Source organism: Athene noctua, chromosome 1 (assembly GCF_965140245.1).
Source record: "Athene noctua chromosome 1, bAthNoc1.hap1.1, whole genome shotgun sequence".
Classification (NCBI taxonomy): Eukaryota; Metazoa; Chordata; class Aves; order Strigiformes; family Strigidae; genus Athene; species Athene noctua.
Genome location: NC_134037.1, coordinates 236,622,576 through 236,639,821, shown reverse-complemented (window position 1 = coordinate 236,639,821; position 17,246 = coordinate 236,622,576). Strand labels below are relative to the sequence as shown.

The following is a 17,246-nucleotide window of genomic DNA, read 5'->3' as shown; positions in this document are numbered from 1 at the left end:
CTACAGCAGGATGCCCAGCAATGGTTCCAGTTGTTTTGAATGTCTCTGAGAATGGAGGCTCCACAACCTCACTGTGCAACTATGTCCAGTGTTTGACGAGCCTCACAGTAAAAAAATTTTTTTTCCTGTGTTTCAATCTGTCCCATTGCCTCTTGACCTGTCACTGGACACCACTGAGAAGAATCTGTCTCCCTCTTCTGTATCGCTCCTATAAGGTATTTATACACATTAATAACACCCCCCTCTTCTGAGAAGAGCCTTCTCTTCTCTGGGCTGAACACAGTCCCTCCTTGTGTGGGACGTACTCCAGTCCCTTTGTGAAATTCGTGGCCCTTTGCTTGACTCACTCCAGTATGTCCATGTCTTTCTGTACTGTTAATTTCCTAGTGTTCAGGTAGGATGGTATATAAATAGTTTTGATTGCCTGCCTATACAGTACTTTCAGTATTTGCAAGTGCACATACGAACTTCTAACAAAGTTGCTCTCCTTAATAGCTGCTCCAGTCCTTAATAGAATTAACTATATTTAATAGGAAAAAAAGTTGCAAGTATTTTTCTTCCATTTAGCTTTCTTTGTAAATGAGAAAGGGAAACAATTAACGTACATACACTATCTAGATCATTGATAACTTCCTTTTCTTTTTCCTATATTTTCCTTTGCTGTTTGTTAAATCCTTCAAGACATCCTCTGAGCTACTTGCTCTCATAGACAGAGTAGCCTGCTCTGGATTGTATATTTGGTGGAAGATTATGACTTTGTAAATATTACTCACTGATTGATATGCAGAACTTTAAATGAAGATACAACCTTTTATACTAAAATTTGTGTACAACTTCTAGGGTCCATTGTAATTTTAGGAGAATTCATTTCAGTTTTGTATATTCGATTTTAAACATTTGGGAATATCTTCTTGTTTTCTTTGAAAGGCTAGACAGCTGATTGGCCTTGTTTCTGCATGCTGGTTATAACTGATTAAACACTTAATGCTGTGTTAGAGTATGTTTTAATGCTGTTGAACTAGCTGCTACAGAACTTGTCTGATAATTTTTCAGTTAGCTCCTCTCTGTCTTGCATCTGAAGCAAGTACTTCAAAAGTAGAATTCAGCATCCATTTCAAATCTATTTTTCTGGAAATAGGATTGATTATAATAATCTCTTAATGCATGTAAAACATTCAGGCATCAATGTTTTTATTAGAATTGCAATTTAACTCTCATGAATTGAAGTCTGTAGATAGCTCTGTAAATTAGCAATGTGTGGTTTTAAATTTTCCTTTTTAATTTTGAAAAAAAACAACCTGCTTTCATGTGCAAAAAGTTAGAATTTTCAAAATGAATACAGCACTGCTTTAGTTTTCTTTCCACTTAATGATAATTCTGCCCCTATTGCAGTAGTCAGGATTTTCAAGCTAACCCAATAGAATGTAACTATCTAAACCTTTTTTCATTGCCATGTTTTCTTCTTCCGTAATGTTATTTCTTGCTCCCATCTAGAAGACAGTGGACTTTAAAAGAATAGATTAAATGAAAGATGAAGCTAATTTAGAAGCTTCTGACTATCAGCTACTTCATGAGACAAAAATTCAGTGCAAGGAAGCCTGAAATTATCATTGCCATGAGCTATGTGTGTGTTGGAAGTGAAAACCCCATCAAACTCCAGTCCCAAATTAATGCCAAAATATCCCTGAACACGGTCCAGTTCAGGTCTGAGAACAGTGTGTTCAGGGCACGATCAATACCCCTAATAATAAACAAGAAGAAAGTCACTCAGTGCTATAAACTTCAGTAAACTTTACTACTAATCAGCACTGAATAAGCGCCTCCTGAATTACTGTTACTTCATTGCTAGAATATTTGTTTTATGCTTTCAAGACTGCTTAGGCTGAACAACTGTTCTCTGAACCTAATAGATTTAATTTCCATTGGATGTAGTTTTCCATTAGTTCCTTGAATTCAGTATACTATCTGTTGGAAAGCGAGAATAAAGGAACACTTTATATTCAGAAGGATGAAAAAAAGTTTTTCTTTCATCTGTCTTCATAACAGTGTGGGGACATGCATGGTATCTCAAACGTTTTGAAGCACACACAGGGTGAAAGCTAGGCCTGGCTCCAAAGAGGGAGAGTTGTTTCCATCTTCCTCTGGTGGCATATTCATTTAGGTGTGGATTCATTTCCAGAAGGCCGTGAAATGCTCCACTCTGAAAATGCCTGTTATGCTCTCCTTGGTTTCTTTGGCCATCACACTCTGCCCCTTTGACAGTTTTTTTTTCTTCCTTGGAGGCTCAGACCTGTATGTTGTTATGCTGTTAATCTGTAGTTCTCATTTGGGAAAGTATGGAGCATGTTGCCTGTGGTTTGGGGGTCCATCCAAAGCTGCCTTTTTTTCTTGGAGAGCTGGAGAAGTGCACATTGCCTTGCTCCACTGTGCCCAAACACCTTGAGCAAAATGGACAGGCCGTTCCAGGCCAGGCGAAATTTACTTCTCCCTTCAGCCTTCTGGAAAGAGATTATGCCTTGAAGCATTAGTTTATTCTGTATTGCTGGGTGTCTCCTTACTCCCATGTGATGCAGCCAGATCTGTGTTTGCCCTTAGGTAGGTTGGAAGACGGTTGTTGGCAGAAGGAAATAAGGCCAGCAGCCTGGCTTGTAGTAATGGTCTGGAGGCAGCAGGAATCCAGTTTGAGGCAGCATTGAATACTACAAGATGCAACTACGTTTGGAGTGGATCCTGAGGAACGTGGGTTGGGGAAAAGAGATGTGCTAGATTTTATATCATTATAAAACATACAAACATTTTATGAAGAATTTGAGGGTATTAGCCTGTTACAAAGAAGGGCTAAAGTATGTGAGTGTGTGTTAAAAATAGCATAGAATTTCAGTCCATTTCAGGTGCTCCAACTTGTCATAATTTGACTCTTTAAGCGTGGGGGGTTTTTTAAGCATCTACGATTTTTACTTCTTATCTTTAAGATGGGCCTGCATTCCAGTTCTTGCAGTATCATTGCAGTTTATGTAGGTGTACTTGACCTAGCTTGTACACAGTTCATTTGTATTCTGGTAATTTAAGGTTAAAATTTGCTAGGGATTAAGACTGTTCCATCTGTGGTTGCAGCTCTCATACTTAACATGATAGGGGCTGTGCAGCCTGGTCGAGAAGATGACTTCGTTCAGCTGTTGCAGTAGAGCCCTAATATCCCAGAGCTCTGCCTGCACTAGATTCTGGAGTTGTACAGGAGGTCCTGCTCTAAGTGAACTCAGTGGTGCAAACAATGTGGCTATTCTTTGGCACCTAATCTAGCAAATGTTTTGGGTTTTTCTACTACCAAAACCAGTAGCATTCGGGGATCTCTGGATTATAAAATAAGCATAGTCTGAGTGAAAGTTGAAATTCAGTTTTGGTTGTTTGTTACGGAATGGAATGGTTATGTTGGAAGTTGTACACAGTTATTGTCTGAAACATGCTAGGTTTTTCTGGTGTCGAAGTTCTTATCTGTATGGCTGCACATAATTATATTATTAGCTGATTGTGTTTGTACAAATAGATTGGATGGAGTTTGCTGTAAATGAAATTTTTAAAAAAACTTCAAACAGATAATCTTGTTCTTCAGGTTGAACTTCCACCTCCTGATCTTGGCCCAAGCTCTGCACTAAATCAGACACTTAACTTGCTACGGGAGGTTCTGGCATCTCATGACTCGTCTGTTGTTCCACTGGATGCCCGTCAAGCTGACTTTGTGCAGGTATGCGATTGTTTGTCTGCTCTGAAGATGAGGGGGGAAAAAAGTATGTGTAAGTTAGTCAAAGTGCACAGAAGATGGGTGAAATACTAATCTTTTTTGTCTGGTCCCATTTTGAAGCTTTCTTCCAAACCCAAGTTTGTAATGTGAGCAAGGTGGTGACTAACAAAGTGGATAATTACAGTACAGTATGGAGTGCTGCTCTTAACACATATCTAAATTCTGTTATCCAATTACTACTCCATTAAGTAAATACACCCTCAAGACTGCACAATTACCAATTATCTAATCTGGGTTACTCTTCCTGCTAGGTTAGAATTTGTTCTTCTCAGGTTTTTATACTTTTCCCATCACTATGGTAGCTGATCACCTGCTGACAAATCTAGTAGAAAACTGCTTGCACAGTTGGAAACTCTCATGTCTTTTCATTCTACTTTGAGGAATAAATATGTGATAGAGACAGAATGAGCTTAGAAGCTTCTTGTGACATGATTTCCTCCCTCCCCTCTTTTCTGTGTGTTTTCTATTTTAGGTTCTGTCTTGTGTGCTAGATCCATTGTTACAGATGTGTACTATGTCTGCTAGTAATTTGGGCACAGCTGATATGGCAACTTTCATGGTAAATTCGCTTTATATGATGAAAACTACTTTGGCTCTCTTTGAATTCACTGACAAACGTCTAGAAATGTTACAGTTTCAGGTAAGATTTAACAGCCCCAAAAGAAAATGAACTTACAGTCTGAAAAAAATCAGTAGTAAATTGTGATGTGAATGTATTTATCTTTGATAATATTGTCTTTGGTCAGCTCTAAGTCAAGGAAATGGGATAAGAGGAGTTCTTATCACATACTGTAAGCAAATAGCTGGTATCAGAGCTTATGGTACATGGCATCTCTTATTTTAAACAGACAAAAATATGATTAGAAGATTTGGTTTGGTTTAGTTGCAGATAAACTCACATCAGTGAACATTTTCATTATCCCAGTCATTCTAATACTTATCTGCAAACTGTGCGAAAAGCAGCAAATGGAAGTTGAAAGCTCAGTCAAATGGCTGACTATTCAATCATATATTTAATAGTAGATCATCATCTAGTTTATACTAGAATATAGTATAGCTGAAGTTGCTACTTCAGTCCTTCTTTCTACCTTTTTCTCATTTCCTTGTTTTCACCTAACGTGCCAGGATAATAGTTCATATGTGGTACCATTTTGAAATGGAAATGTATTTTATAAACCATTGACTTGGGAAAACTTAGGCACTGCCCATTTATAGTTTTGCTACATGAATGTCTCTGCAATATATCTCAGGAGAGCTTTTGGAGCTGGGGGTCTTGGAAGAAAGTCACAACTTCTTACTTGAAGGCATCAGTAAAGATTGGCTGTGAGCCATTTTTCGCTTTCTACTCCTAATTAGAATTTCTAGCACCTTTTAGCTTGGGAACAAACAAACAGACAACCCCATCAAACTGTCTGGGGCATTTCTAATTTGCATTAGCAGAATTTCTTTTTCACAGTATATGTTGCAATTGATTTATTCTTCAAATAAGCAGTAAAACTGAAGGTTATGCATTTAATACCATTTACTTTCTTCAAACGTTTTACAAATACAGGAACAGACTGAAAAAATATCTTTAAGATTATACATAAGTAGGTTATGAAAGTGGAGTTAGAATGGCATATTCAATAAGAGAAACTTTTTTCACAGGAAAAAAGAACTCTCTTAAGACAGTTAAAATCTCCACATCGAAATACTAAGATTTTCCCTCCTGATTTAGAAAGAAAAATGCATTTTTTCTAAACAATTTTAAGAAGTAAAAAGTTGGACTCTTAAAATATCAGATATGAAAGTCTTGAATTTTACTAGTTTGATCATAATATAAATTTTTGCTTTTCTTTAGGATTGGAAGAAAAATAAATGAAATGTGGGGTAGCTATTTGTAAAAATGAAGTAATAATGTGTATATACCCAAATACCTTACCAAGACTACGCAAACTGAAAAATTATTGCCGCTGCTGTGACTGGATTTATTGATTAGGTTTCTCTGCAAAGTGAAGATTATACTAAGAATGTAAAATATGTTTATGACTTTTTTCATATTAAGATAATTAAAGCAAAATTGATAGCTGAATTTCCTTGTCTATTCTTCTTTCAGTTAACTTTTTTCAAGTGTTTGTCAGTACTGAATTTAAAATCATTACCGATTATGATTTACTTTCAGTTTTATTTTCCATGTGAAAGACTGTCTTTTTCTCTTTATAATAAAAACTGCCATGCTATTGTCAATATTTTTAATGAGATGGATGATTTTTATTACATATTTTCAAGGAATTATAGCAAAATGAAATGATATAGCAATTTTTAAGATTAAAGCTTTGGTATTCTTAATTTTTGGTGCTGTTGAATTTAAAAATACTAAAAAATTAAGTTCTGTTATTCAGACATGAAAGAATTATCAGTATTTTTATTATTGGCTCCTTATAGTATGGAAGATATAAATGGGTGAAATATGCTGTATGTGTGATTTTTTTTATTTTATTTTTTTTTCTTGCTTGTTGATCACTAGCCTTTTCTTCGTATTTATTTTTTTTCTTATTATTTGTGTTTCTAGGCCTTTTAACCCCAGAGCTTGTTTTGTTTAATGTCCTCATGCACACTTTATAAATAGCTTATGCTTAAAATTTCAGATTGAAGCTCATCTAGATACACTCATAAATGAACAAGCTTCCTATGTGTTGACAAGAGCTGGTCTAAGTTACATATATAACTCTGTGCAGCAACACAAACCAGAACAGGTAAGCTTATATAATGTACACATTGAGGAGGTACTGTGTACCTGCCAACTAGAATAATTTTGGCACTAATATTTTTGCAAACTAAGCTTAGTCTAAAAGCAAAAACTCAGTAATATCTGTTGATTTTTCACACGGGATCAGGACTATTGGGCAAAGGCACCTTGCAAGGAGAGATTTCCCCTACATTCAGCAAGCTTAGCAGGTTTACTGTGTAACAGTCCTTCTGTGCAGCTTATCTGTGTACCATCAACAGGCTCTGTACACCACAGACATCCTGTACGTTCTCAGAATAACTATATAGGTAGTTTAACAGGCCTCTGAAAGTGTCAGAGTCGAGCTGTCTCTAAAACACAAATACTGAGTATGTATGCCACATCTATGACATCTAGAACATTTTGGACCAACAGTGCATGCAGCATTCAGGTTTCTTTCGTTGCACACCATACACAGAGTGGACACCTGCATGCTTTACACAATTATTTCTTCTTTGAAAAATTGGCAGATTAACTTAATAGTCGTTTCAAATAATTTATTCTTTTGTCCTTATTCATTGTTCTAGCTATTCAGTGAGATTCTGAAAGTGAAAACTAGATTTCTTAGAGTGAGCTGAAAACTGGAATTCAGAGTTCATGCTCTTCCTTTCTTGTGAACCATGGTTATGTGATAGTTATTAATACAGCCCCTCTACCTTTCAGCTGTGCCTGTGTCCTTTTGTGATGGTTTCTGAAGGTGAAAAACTGTTTTCTGAAGAAAGCAAAACTCTGTTGGAGAGCTTCCTGTTGCTTCTTCAGCCAATAATTTTGCATAAAATGCCCAAACTCAACAGATTTTTATGTATGAAGATTAATAAATTAACCTATAAATAATCTGATTAATAACTCCGCTTGGTTTCCTGTTAATGAAACTATGTCCTGTTCTAAAACCAGTTTCAGATAGATCAGGGCAGATTGTTCAGTGGAATGTAGCAATTTTTATTTGTATTTGTCCAGCTGCCTGACTGCAGAGGTGACGTTGTCACAGGATTTGATGGGGGTTATGCAGCGTGTATATATTGTAATGCCTTACCAGCCCAGAGGATTTACTGGGAAGCAGGCTTGAATTCTACAAGATACCAGAACAGATGAGCAGAGCTAAATTGTCTTCTGTAATTTTAGAACACCAAGGGGATGTGACCAGTTTGCAGTTCAGTTTTTATCCTAGACCTTGTGGAAGGCGTTTTGGGGGATTTATGATTTAATGGTGAAAAAGGAAGAAAGGACTTGAAAGGACATATTAAGAACTCAGTATTCTGAGTTTTTAATTTAAGACAGTGGTAGAATGCAAGTGAATTGTTACAGCATTTCAGTATTGATATGGTGATTCAGTTTCCAAACATTTAAGATCCTGTAGGAGAACCAAATAACAATTTAGTACTAAACTGATTGTAGAATTTCTTATCTTTTTGCATATGCTAGTATGACCTTTTTTTCCACCCTCCTTTGACTACTGATTTCTAGGGTCCTCTTTCAAATTTGCCAAGTATGGATTCCGTGTCCCTGAAGGTTGCAATGGTAAGCATTTTACAGTTTCATATTGTGATGGTGATGCCGTGACATGGGAAAGAGTACTGTTAATTATGTGATGTGGTAGATATTCATCTAAGCAGTCATAGTCTTTAAGAATAGCTAAATTACATGTCTTGGAATACTTTCTTCATTTGTAGTAATTCGACCACTTGAAGTAATAAATGCATTAATTATTTATGAACGGGTAGTAATAGAATATTAGTTTCTAAGCCTTGAGAAACACAACTTTACTTACAAGATTGTTATCCCATGAGTCATCTTAAATTGCTAAAAGCAAATACTTAGTTCTAATTAGTTTTAATCACCAAAGGGTTTTTTTGCCTATATGCTTTGAAATACAGGTTCTGCTATCATTTATTATTTTAGTCCTAAGGCTTTGATTTTATGCAAATAGTTCAGCTAAACTCAGAAGTTAGGTGCTGGGCATATGTCATTATTTTTTTTTTTTTAAGTTGAAAGCTACAGTGAAACAAATTATCAGCTGATATTTTTTCTTAGAGTGTGTGAAGGCTATTTTACATAGAGATAGCAATATCACAGTTCAGTCGGCAATAATGTGTGATCTGTCACTCTTCTTGCTTAGCCAAGTTTAGTTTTATTCTAAGAGTTTAACTGTAAATAAGGCCTGCTCATCCATCAGTACACATATACCCTAATGGGAAAAAAGGTCTTTTTAAAAGAATTTTTTTAATAAAATATCTTTAAAAAATATTATGTTGAATTCCTCCTAATTGTGTCAGTGTAGCCTGTTTTCCTCTGTTCAGGTTTTAAACCAGTGATTCCTGAGCTGGTTGGACAGACAGAGCTCTGGCACAGAGCATTCAGTGGTTCACTCAGATCAGCATGCATTCTTATCAATATTCTTAAATTTTGCGTTTAAAATACGTTCTATTTATAATGGTCTTGTAGACCATTGAGGAATTTAAAGACAGCAGCTTGGGGACCATCTCTTTAAATTATATATATAGGTAACAGAGTTACAAATATATGTGTAAGTCTCTTACCTACAGCAGTGCATGATAATTTCACCTAAACAGTTTGAGGAATCCAACTGTTTTATTTCCTTCATTACTTTGTTTAATGTCTGCTGCTATGGACACACTTTAACCAGAATGGAACCTGGTATGCTGAAATCAAACCAACATAAATCCTATCTATCAGCCTAATCTGTTGTCTTCCCAGGATTTAAACCATGTGGAGAGAGTACCTGCAGGCTGATTCACTGTCTCCCAACTTAAGCTGAAAGTTTTCCATGTCCCAGCCTTTTATGTTGTTCATATGTGCTTACAAATGCTGTTCTAGCAAAGTCCATACCTCTCTCTCAGCTAAAGCTCCCTTGCTTTCCAAACAAGGGCAGATAACCACAAAAAGTTAATTTGTGAGAACTGGAGTGACTTCTTTAGTCATTTGTGTCCACTTTTTGCACATTTAAATGATGGATGTGTATTTTAGGGTGTACCAGCTTGATAAGGTTCGTCCAGTGTTCAGGAAGGTTGCCATCATTAGATAAAGTTGCCTAGGCCTTGCCTGAGTAATTCCAAGGATGGAGATTATACAGCTTTTCTGGGTAATGTGTTCAGAGTTTGATTACACGTTTCTAGATAACCTGTTCAGTGTTTGATGACACTCCTGGGGAGATTTTTTCCTCTTCCTATCTAATCAGAAGTTTCTTTAGTGTAATATGTGTCCAGTATTCCTTATGTTTTCACCTGTGAGAAGATCTGGCTCCATCGTCTCTATAGTCGTCCATTTGATCGTAGAATGGTTCAGGTTGGGAGGGACCTTTAAAGGTCACCTAGCATAACCCCCTTGCCATGGGCAGGGGCACCTTTCACTAGATCAGCTTGCTGAAAGCCCTGTCCAGTCTGACCTTGAACACTCTAGAATGGGGCATTGACAGCTTCTCTGATAGACAGATGAAGACAGCAGTAATGTTCGTTCTTAGTATTTTCCTCTCCAAACTACTAGAATCAAAACACCACAGTTTTTTTAACTATACTATATGGGGGAGAAGAAGTAGGCCTAGAAGCAGTTTGAGGAGCCTGAACTACGTCCCTTGATCTTGTTTTTCCCCACATAAGTGATTACTAGATTACTGAGCAGCGACTCACTACCAAAAAGTAAAAAGAAATTTGTAAAAAGAAATGTGCAACATGTCTAAGTTGGGCAATCTAGATTTCTGTCTGGAGGCAACAGTACTCCCTCTGCACTGAACAGAATAGGTCTGATCTTCAGAGGTGCATACATAGATGCTCCAGCTGCATAGGAAACTTAGATGGATAATTATGGAAGCTGGGTTCTCATTATTCGCCCCTCCACCCATACTTTTCAGAGTCAGAAGCTTAAAATTTTGGTGACAGAGGTGCTGAAGTAAGACATTTGGTTTGAACTATTAAGTTTTACCTTAAACATTTGTATAGTATGTTAGGCTCTATCTTAAATATATAAATAGAGAAATTTTTATCAAATAAGAAAGTGTCATTTTAATGTAATCACTTTTCAGAAATCTGTGTGTTTACCTATTTTCATCTAGTAGCAAGTGTTTAATATGTTGATCTCATTCTCTTTTTTTCCCCCCACCACTAGGCTCAGTTTGATCGCTATCTGTCTGCTCCAGATAGTCTGTTAATGTCTCAGCTGAATTTCCTTCTGAGTGCCACTGTGAAGTACGTACCTTACCTTTGAATTTCTGTTATGCCTGCATAATGATCAGAAAGATGAATTTGTTTAGGTTTTAGTGGATCATGATGAGAATTCAAGTTACCAGCTGTGATCATACTTGCATTGTCCTTAAGGTCACAATTCAGTTTTGTTCTGACTCTCCTCTTTTTGAGCAAGCAGTGAGGAATATGTAATTCTGTAACTTTCTGAACAAGTTACTCTTGATCTAAGGGACACCATCAAAATGAATTACATTCATCTATTTTGAACATGTTACACTGTGTCAGCAGTTTTTTGTCAACTTAGCTTTAAATTGTTTCAGAACTATTTGGTAAGTATTCCAGAGACAAATGAAATATGTAATTCTCCACTGAAGATTTCTTTTATCGCCACTACTCCATCAGGTCTAGAGTTCTTAACTTTCTTCTATTCTGCTGTAGAGTACTGGCATTCTGTCTCATTGAATATTGTTGCTGAGATTACTTTGCTTTTCACTTAATATGTTTGAGTTTTAGTGTTTTCTTCTTTGAAGTATGGAAGTAAGAAATTTGTTATTTATGTCTTCTCTTGTTTTTTGAATATAACTGAACCCTAAGTCTAGGGAAAGTGCCAGAAATTTATTTCCAGTAAAATGTGAACCATGTGAAGACATTTTGTAATATCTAAACTCAGAGAATTATATGCTACACTGATCAAAAAATTTTCTTGACATTATTTTTCACACTTGTGAAGAATGCAGGTTACAGAATATACCAGAAATAGAGACTAGCACATCATATTTTATGTAATGCAATAATATTTGGAGTCTCATTCCTAGTACCTGTCCTCAGCAGGATTGTATTACAGCAACTTGCAATTAAAACATTACATGTGTCAAGGGAAAAATACTAATTGTTATGAATTTAATAGAATAAAGTAATTCAGTTAGAAGGGACCTACAATGGTCTGCTAGTCCAGCTGCCAGGTTCTGCTGTGGTATTGCTCATGTCCTCCTCATCCAAAGACTTGCCGTTTCATGCCATATACCTGGTGCATAGTTTGGCATGAGGGATGTTGGTGCTTTTCCATAGTTCGCTTGGTCTCTCTGGTAGCGTTACCATTCCCACAGCTCAGCCAACAAGAGCTCTCCCTATTGTGTGAGAGCTGTTCTGCTTCTGTACAGATCAAACAGGGTAGCTTGAGCAGTAGTGTCTGTGAAGCACTGAGACTTCTGCTTCTAAGTGTTAAGCTATTATACCTGTATTTTAGCTCTTGGTACTTTTTTTAAATGTAGGTCTATTTAAAAATCATAATAGTAAATGTATTTTGAAAGCCTCAATTTTTCACTCCTAACACAGAAGCAATTTTTCAGAGGTAGACTTTATGCTACCATAAAGACTCAGGCATAGTGAAATTACCTTGACTTAGTCATTTTTTCTGTCAGATGAACCAAGATAAGCTGGTCATGTATGCAGTCTTAACCTTATCCCAGTGATAAGCTTTTTAAACCTCTCTTAGTGCAATTTAAGCCAAATTCATGTTATCTTGCAACAGTGGGCAGCTGAGAGGTGAGCCTGTGTGAGGATGATTGTTATAGCTGCTACAGCTCAGCTAACATGCAGGAGCTTATTAACCTTCTGTAACTCAGTGCTATAGGTCAGATTCTGCTCTGAATTAAAACAAAACAGAAAAAAAATGTCAGCCCTTTAGCCTTCAAACATGTAGCTTTAAACACAAACAATCCTTCTGAAGTTAAGATACCTATTTACAGAGATGCATGCTTGTAGAATCAGGGTCTTAATAGCCAATATTTCTGTAGTAAATGAGCCTTCAATATTCAAGCAAAACATTTAACCAATACTATAATTTTAATCTCTGGCTATAGTAGTTTAAATTTTCAAGTTAGTTTTACAGGGGTCAATTTTGAAGACATCTTCCTTGAAATCACATAATTGTGATGGGTTCCACCTCAACCACTGGAACAGTGGATCAAAGAGTTCTTTGGTTCTCAAAATCAGACCACATGCTTTTCATGAGGGACCAGTGCATTACATACTCACTGACAATATCATTTAAGCTTTACAACTGTGAAGAACATTCCTTCCAACATCTGCCAGTGCATGCTCTTGTCTTTCAAACTCCTTTGCTCATTTTCAAAGTTTTAAGCTATTTATTTATATGTTGTTGGTCTTGAAAAGCTCTTTTCATTTGTGTTGGATCACAGAAACTGAATGCTGGCATTACTATTTTTAGAAAGTGCTGCCATTTGTGTTAGTGATAAAATGTATCATGTTGTTATGGCAACTGAAATCCTAATGTACTGATTAATGACACACGTTATGTGATGGAAAGACTTATTTGATACTGTTTAATCCTCTGGAATATTTTAACGAACTTTTTAATATTATTTGGTGCAATACAGTTAATTTTATACAAATTCTGTGTGCAGTGCTTTCTTAAGAGATTGTCATGTTACAGCACCTTAGTGATGCTAGACTGTTCAGAGGCAGTTGTTTCACCTGAACACCTTGAATGCATTTCCTTTGCAGTAGTGTTTCTAAATTTGCCAGTCTGTTTTTCAGATGTGTTAATAATCTAGTGATACTGGCAGTTGATCCTGTATATTGAAAAACTGGATACTTTACATCAGAATAAAATGCAGGGTTTGTCTCTTAATCTTCTTTCCCATGGCTTCCATTTTTTAATATTATCTGAAGAGACAAAGTTCTACACACTTGGTCTTTGAGATTTCTTTAACTTGTCAGTTCCCAATAGCTGGTAAATTCACCCCTGATATTAGTGGATGCGGTTTTTTTGTCTTTATTCCTTTGCTGCATATTACAGCAGGGCTGAATCTGGATTCATGGTTACCTTGGTTTCCTCAGCTTCTCCTGGTGTTGCACTTCCATGGGTTTGGCTGTAAAATAGTTGTAACTACTATTTCTGATAGATAAAAATGCATGTAAAACTGTAAGCACATCACCATGGTGATTAAAGTAAACTGATTCAATGGACAATGTAAAATAAAAATATTAGTTTGCCTTAAAAAATATTAAACTTTCCAGTTAAATTTAGCATCCAGTCTCTGTGCATTGTTACTCATTTAGATCCAGAAAAATAACAGGATACAGACTGGATAACATTGTTGGTAAAAGGTTGTAGCAAGTTTAAATCTCTGACCACTATCACTTTCAGCTCTTCCTTTTTGACCGATTATGGAATCAGGTGCTTGTCAAGATAAAGCAAGTAGAATGTATTTGCTGGTAGATGGAAAAAAAAGTGTGTATTTACAAAGGACAGCAAGAAGCCACAGGAGGTAGAAAGTAGATCACTGAGATTATCAGTCTTTTAAAAGACGCAGAGGTGTGCAGGTGAAAAACTAATTTACGCAAATTAAATCCTTCTACTATTTTTTTCATGACTGCAGAAATGGAGAAGCTAATTTATTGAATATCAGGATCATATATGTGAGTTTATGTATGATACAAAGGGATGAAAAAGCCACCTTTTGTTTTGAAATGTTAAGCTATTTTCACAGTTGAAATAAAAGTGCTTTTTAATCTGACACTGATTTTTTAATGTTTTTTTAGCATATATCTTTAATTCCTTGTATGAAGTGCAGTTATATTTCATACAATATGCAAATTATCTTTTTGTTCTGTTTTTTTTAGAGAGCAGATAATAAAACAGTCAACAGAACTGGTCTGCAGAGCTTACAGTGAGTTATATGCAGCTGTGATGAATCCTTCAAATGAATACAAGGATCCAGAAACCATACTACACAGATCTCCTCATCAGGTGCAGGCACTCCTTTCATAGTCTTGCTTCCCCCAGATTTATCAGAATCCATAGTTCTGTATTTGTTGAGTATTTGCATTGAGTTATTTTTCTGTTTTGAATTCTGATGTGTAACTGTGTAGTTAAAATATGTAGGAATGCGGTTTTGTTTAATCTGCTTGGCAGGTCTAGTCTTTCCTGTGTCTTTGAATACCTTCTACAGGTCAGAAAATAGAATATAGATTAAAAATTATTTTAATGTATTCCTCTAATGGAAACGGACCTTGACAATATACAATCTCTTCAAAAAAGGAGAAAGAAGCTTTTTCCTTGCTGTACATTATCCTTTCAACTAGAGACTGAACCAGTGTCTCTTAGGACCTTACCAATATTTTTATTTTTCCTGTTCTTTCACTCCTTTTCTCAGCCTATCATCACTAAATGCTGATAACTGTAATTTTAATAGAACTGATATACTTTGATGTCTCAAGTCCATCACTTTTACAGTTCATAAATCATTTCAGAATATTTGATGCTGTTTTTCAAATCCTGTTGATTAAATCTTTGGGGCAAAATTTGTCTGTTTTTTTTGGCATCCATTATTGTTGCTAGTTCTGGTATTTTCTGTATAAAAAAAGAGAAATATTTGATCTACGTGCATGTATATAACATGGAACTTAATGCTTTAAGTTATTTGTATAATTTTGTTTTATTGGAAGGATTTTGTTTTAGCACAATTGTTCTGTAGGAATCTTTGTATCAGTTGAAACTTGCAGATCTCTCAAGGCTGGGACCAATAACAGTGTAGGTTAGGAAAATGGTTTGCACAGCAGTACAGCCATTCCTCCTTCACATGTACATGGGTTTTGTTTTGCTTTTTTTAAATACAGAAAAAGTCCATCTGCTGTAGTACAAGCACTTATTCAGTTAATAATCCACCAAGAGATTTTCATGGTTTATGTGTCTGCAATGGTGCTCCTAAATATTGTAGTTAATTTCACTGGTAGCAGCCACAGGTTGTTCTGCGAATTATGTGGAAGAGGTGGGTGTGTACTTGTTCTCGGCTCATGTGTAGGAAGCCATAAGTGAAGGTTTCATTTATTTCCTCCTTTGGTGCAAAGCTGAACCTGCTCTGTGTAGAAACCTTAATTATATAGAGAGTTACGATTTAGTGGACCTTTGCTTCCAGTAAAAGAGGAAAACAGATAAGTAGGATACACTTGTTCTCTGTTGGACCTTATGATAATTTTCCTTCAACATATTCTCGTATTCTTTTAGGAAAACCTTGTTATAGGGAAACCTTCAGGAAACAAAGTTAGTAAACAGAATTTGGGGTGTTTTAGGGTCAGGTTTTTTGTTTGCTGCTTTTTTTTTTTAAGGATAATTTAAGTTGTTTTGTTGGAAGCATTTAACTTTTTTTTTCCTTCTGTTGTTTTATGGGTGCCACAGAGTTATTACAGTTGCCTCAGTTTACACTCATCTTATGATGTGGCTTATTTTTATACATGAAGGGGGAGATGAGCAGTCATTCATATTGAATAACTTACATATTTTAATTTTATCAGTAATAATATTCCCCATATAAAATATATACTTAGTGGCAGCCAAGTCTGTAGTTTAGTGTATACTTGCAAAAGAGCAAAAACTAGAAAAGAGCAACAGCAATACATTTTAGTATCTCGGAAAACTCATTGCAAAATATATATCCAGTGTGCTCAGAAATCAGCTTTCTTGGTAATACCACACTAAAGCGATAGCTCGTTTTCCAAATGGGCATAATTTGTTGGTATAATAGAAAAAGATTTGAAAGTGTAAGTGTCCCTGGAATTCTTGGATCAGGCACAAATTCTTCTGTCTATGTAAATGTTAGATTTATTCTGTTTAAAAACTAGACCTGTAAGACAAAAATTACTAGAAACTTAGAAAAGCTCTAATGGAAAATTATGCTCTTTTATTAGATAAGGCACTTTAAATTACTTAGATTTTGCATTACTGTAGTATATATTCAGAAGGCTGTTCATTGTTGTTTAATAATGTTAATATTGCTTAATATGCCTATAATTATTATCTAATATGTGAAAATTACATCAGTTGTGAAAGGATTATAAATTACCTTGTTACTAGATTAACATACTCATAAGAGTGAACTTTTTCCTGAAATTACAGTCAACCTCAGTCTCCAATAATCAGTCAGTAGTTTGCATGAGGATTAGTAATAGGTTGCTTCATATCTTTGAGTCTCTCCGTGTAGAGACTTCTCCATGATTTCATCTTCTGTTAATAAAAATGCGAAAGCTGTAAAAGTTGTGACTTAAAAATTTTGAAGTCAGTCACTAATTTTGGTCTGTGCAATTAAAGTAAATGCCAAAGGGTCACAAATGAGAAAGGACGTCAATAAAAGCATTTGATTTACTGACTTCTGTCTTCCATGTTGTTATTTCCTCTTGCTTGCCCTCCTAAGAGGAGGAAGGAAAAGGTGATTAGTTTTTGACCTGCCTTTCCTAGCTTGGCATTTTTGACCCTTTTATTTTACAAATTCCCAGGATTTCCACACCAGGAATCATGAAACTGCAGTCCTCTAATTGGTCAGTTAGGTGGATGACCCATAAGTGTCGCAGTAAATGGCGTTGTTCTGGGTGTCAGCACTGGGTCCATATTCAGAAGGGTTACTGCAGGTCTGACTTGAGCATCACAGTGCATGAAGAGAGGCTCTCCTGGCAGGGCTGAGTT

General features: G+C 35.9%; 1 protein-coding gene across 1 annotated transcript in view; it reads left to right on the top strand.

The window, feature by feature from the left end:
* COG6 (component of oligomeric golgi complex 6) overlaps window positions 1-16,932 on the top strand; it is a 58,667-nt gene extending 41,735 nt beyond the window's left edge. Inside the window, exons 14-19 of the mRNA XM_074913752.1 lie at window positions 3,611-3,742; window positions 4,272-4,439; window positions 6,427-6,534; window positions 8,031-8,084; window positions 10,686-10,765; window positions 14,411-16,932. Of these exons, the coding sequence (XP_074769853.1) occupies window positions 3,611-3,742; window positions 4,272-4,439; window positions 6,427-6,534; window positions 8,031-8,084; window positions 10,686-10,765; window positions 14,411-14,558 (690 nt within the window). The 3' untranslated portion in view covers window positions 14,559-16,932. The remainder of the gene's footprint in view (window positions 1-3,610; window positions 3,743-4,271; window positions 4,440-6,426; window positions 6,535-8,030; window positions 8,085-10,685; window positions 10,766-14,410) is intronic.
* The last annotated feature ends 314 nt before the right edge of the window (window positions 16,933-17,246 follow it).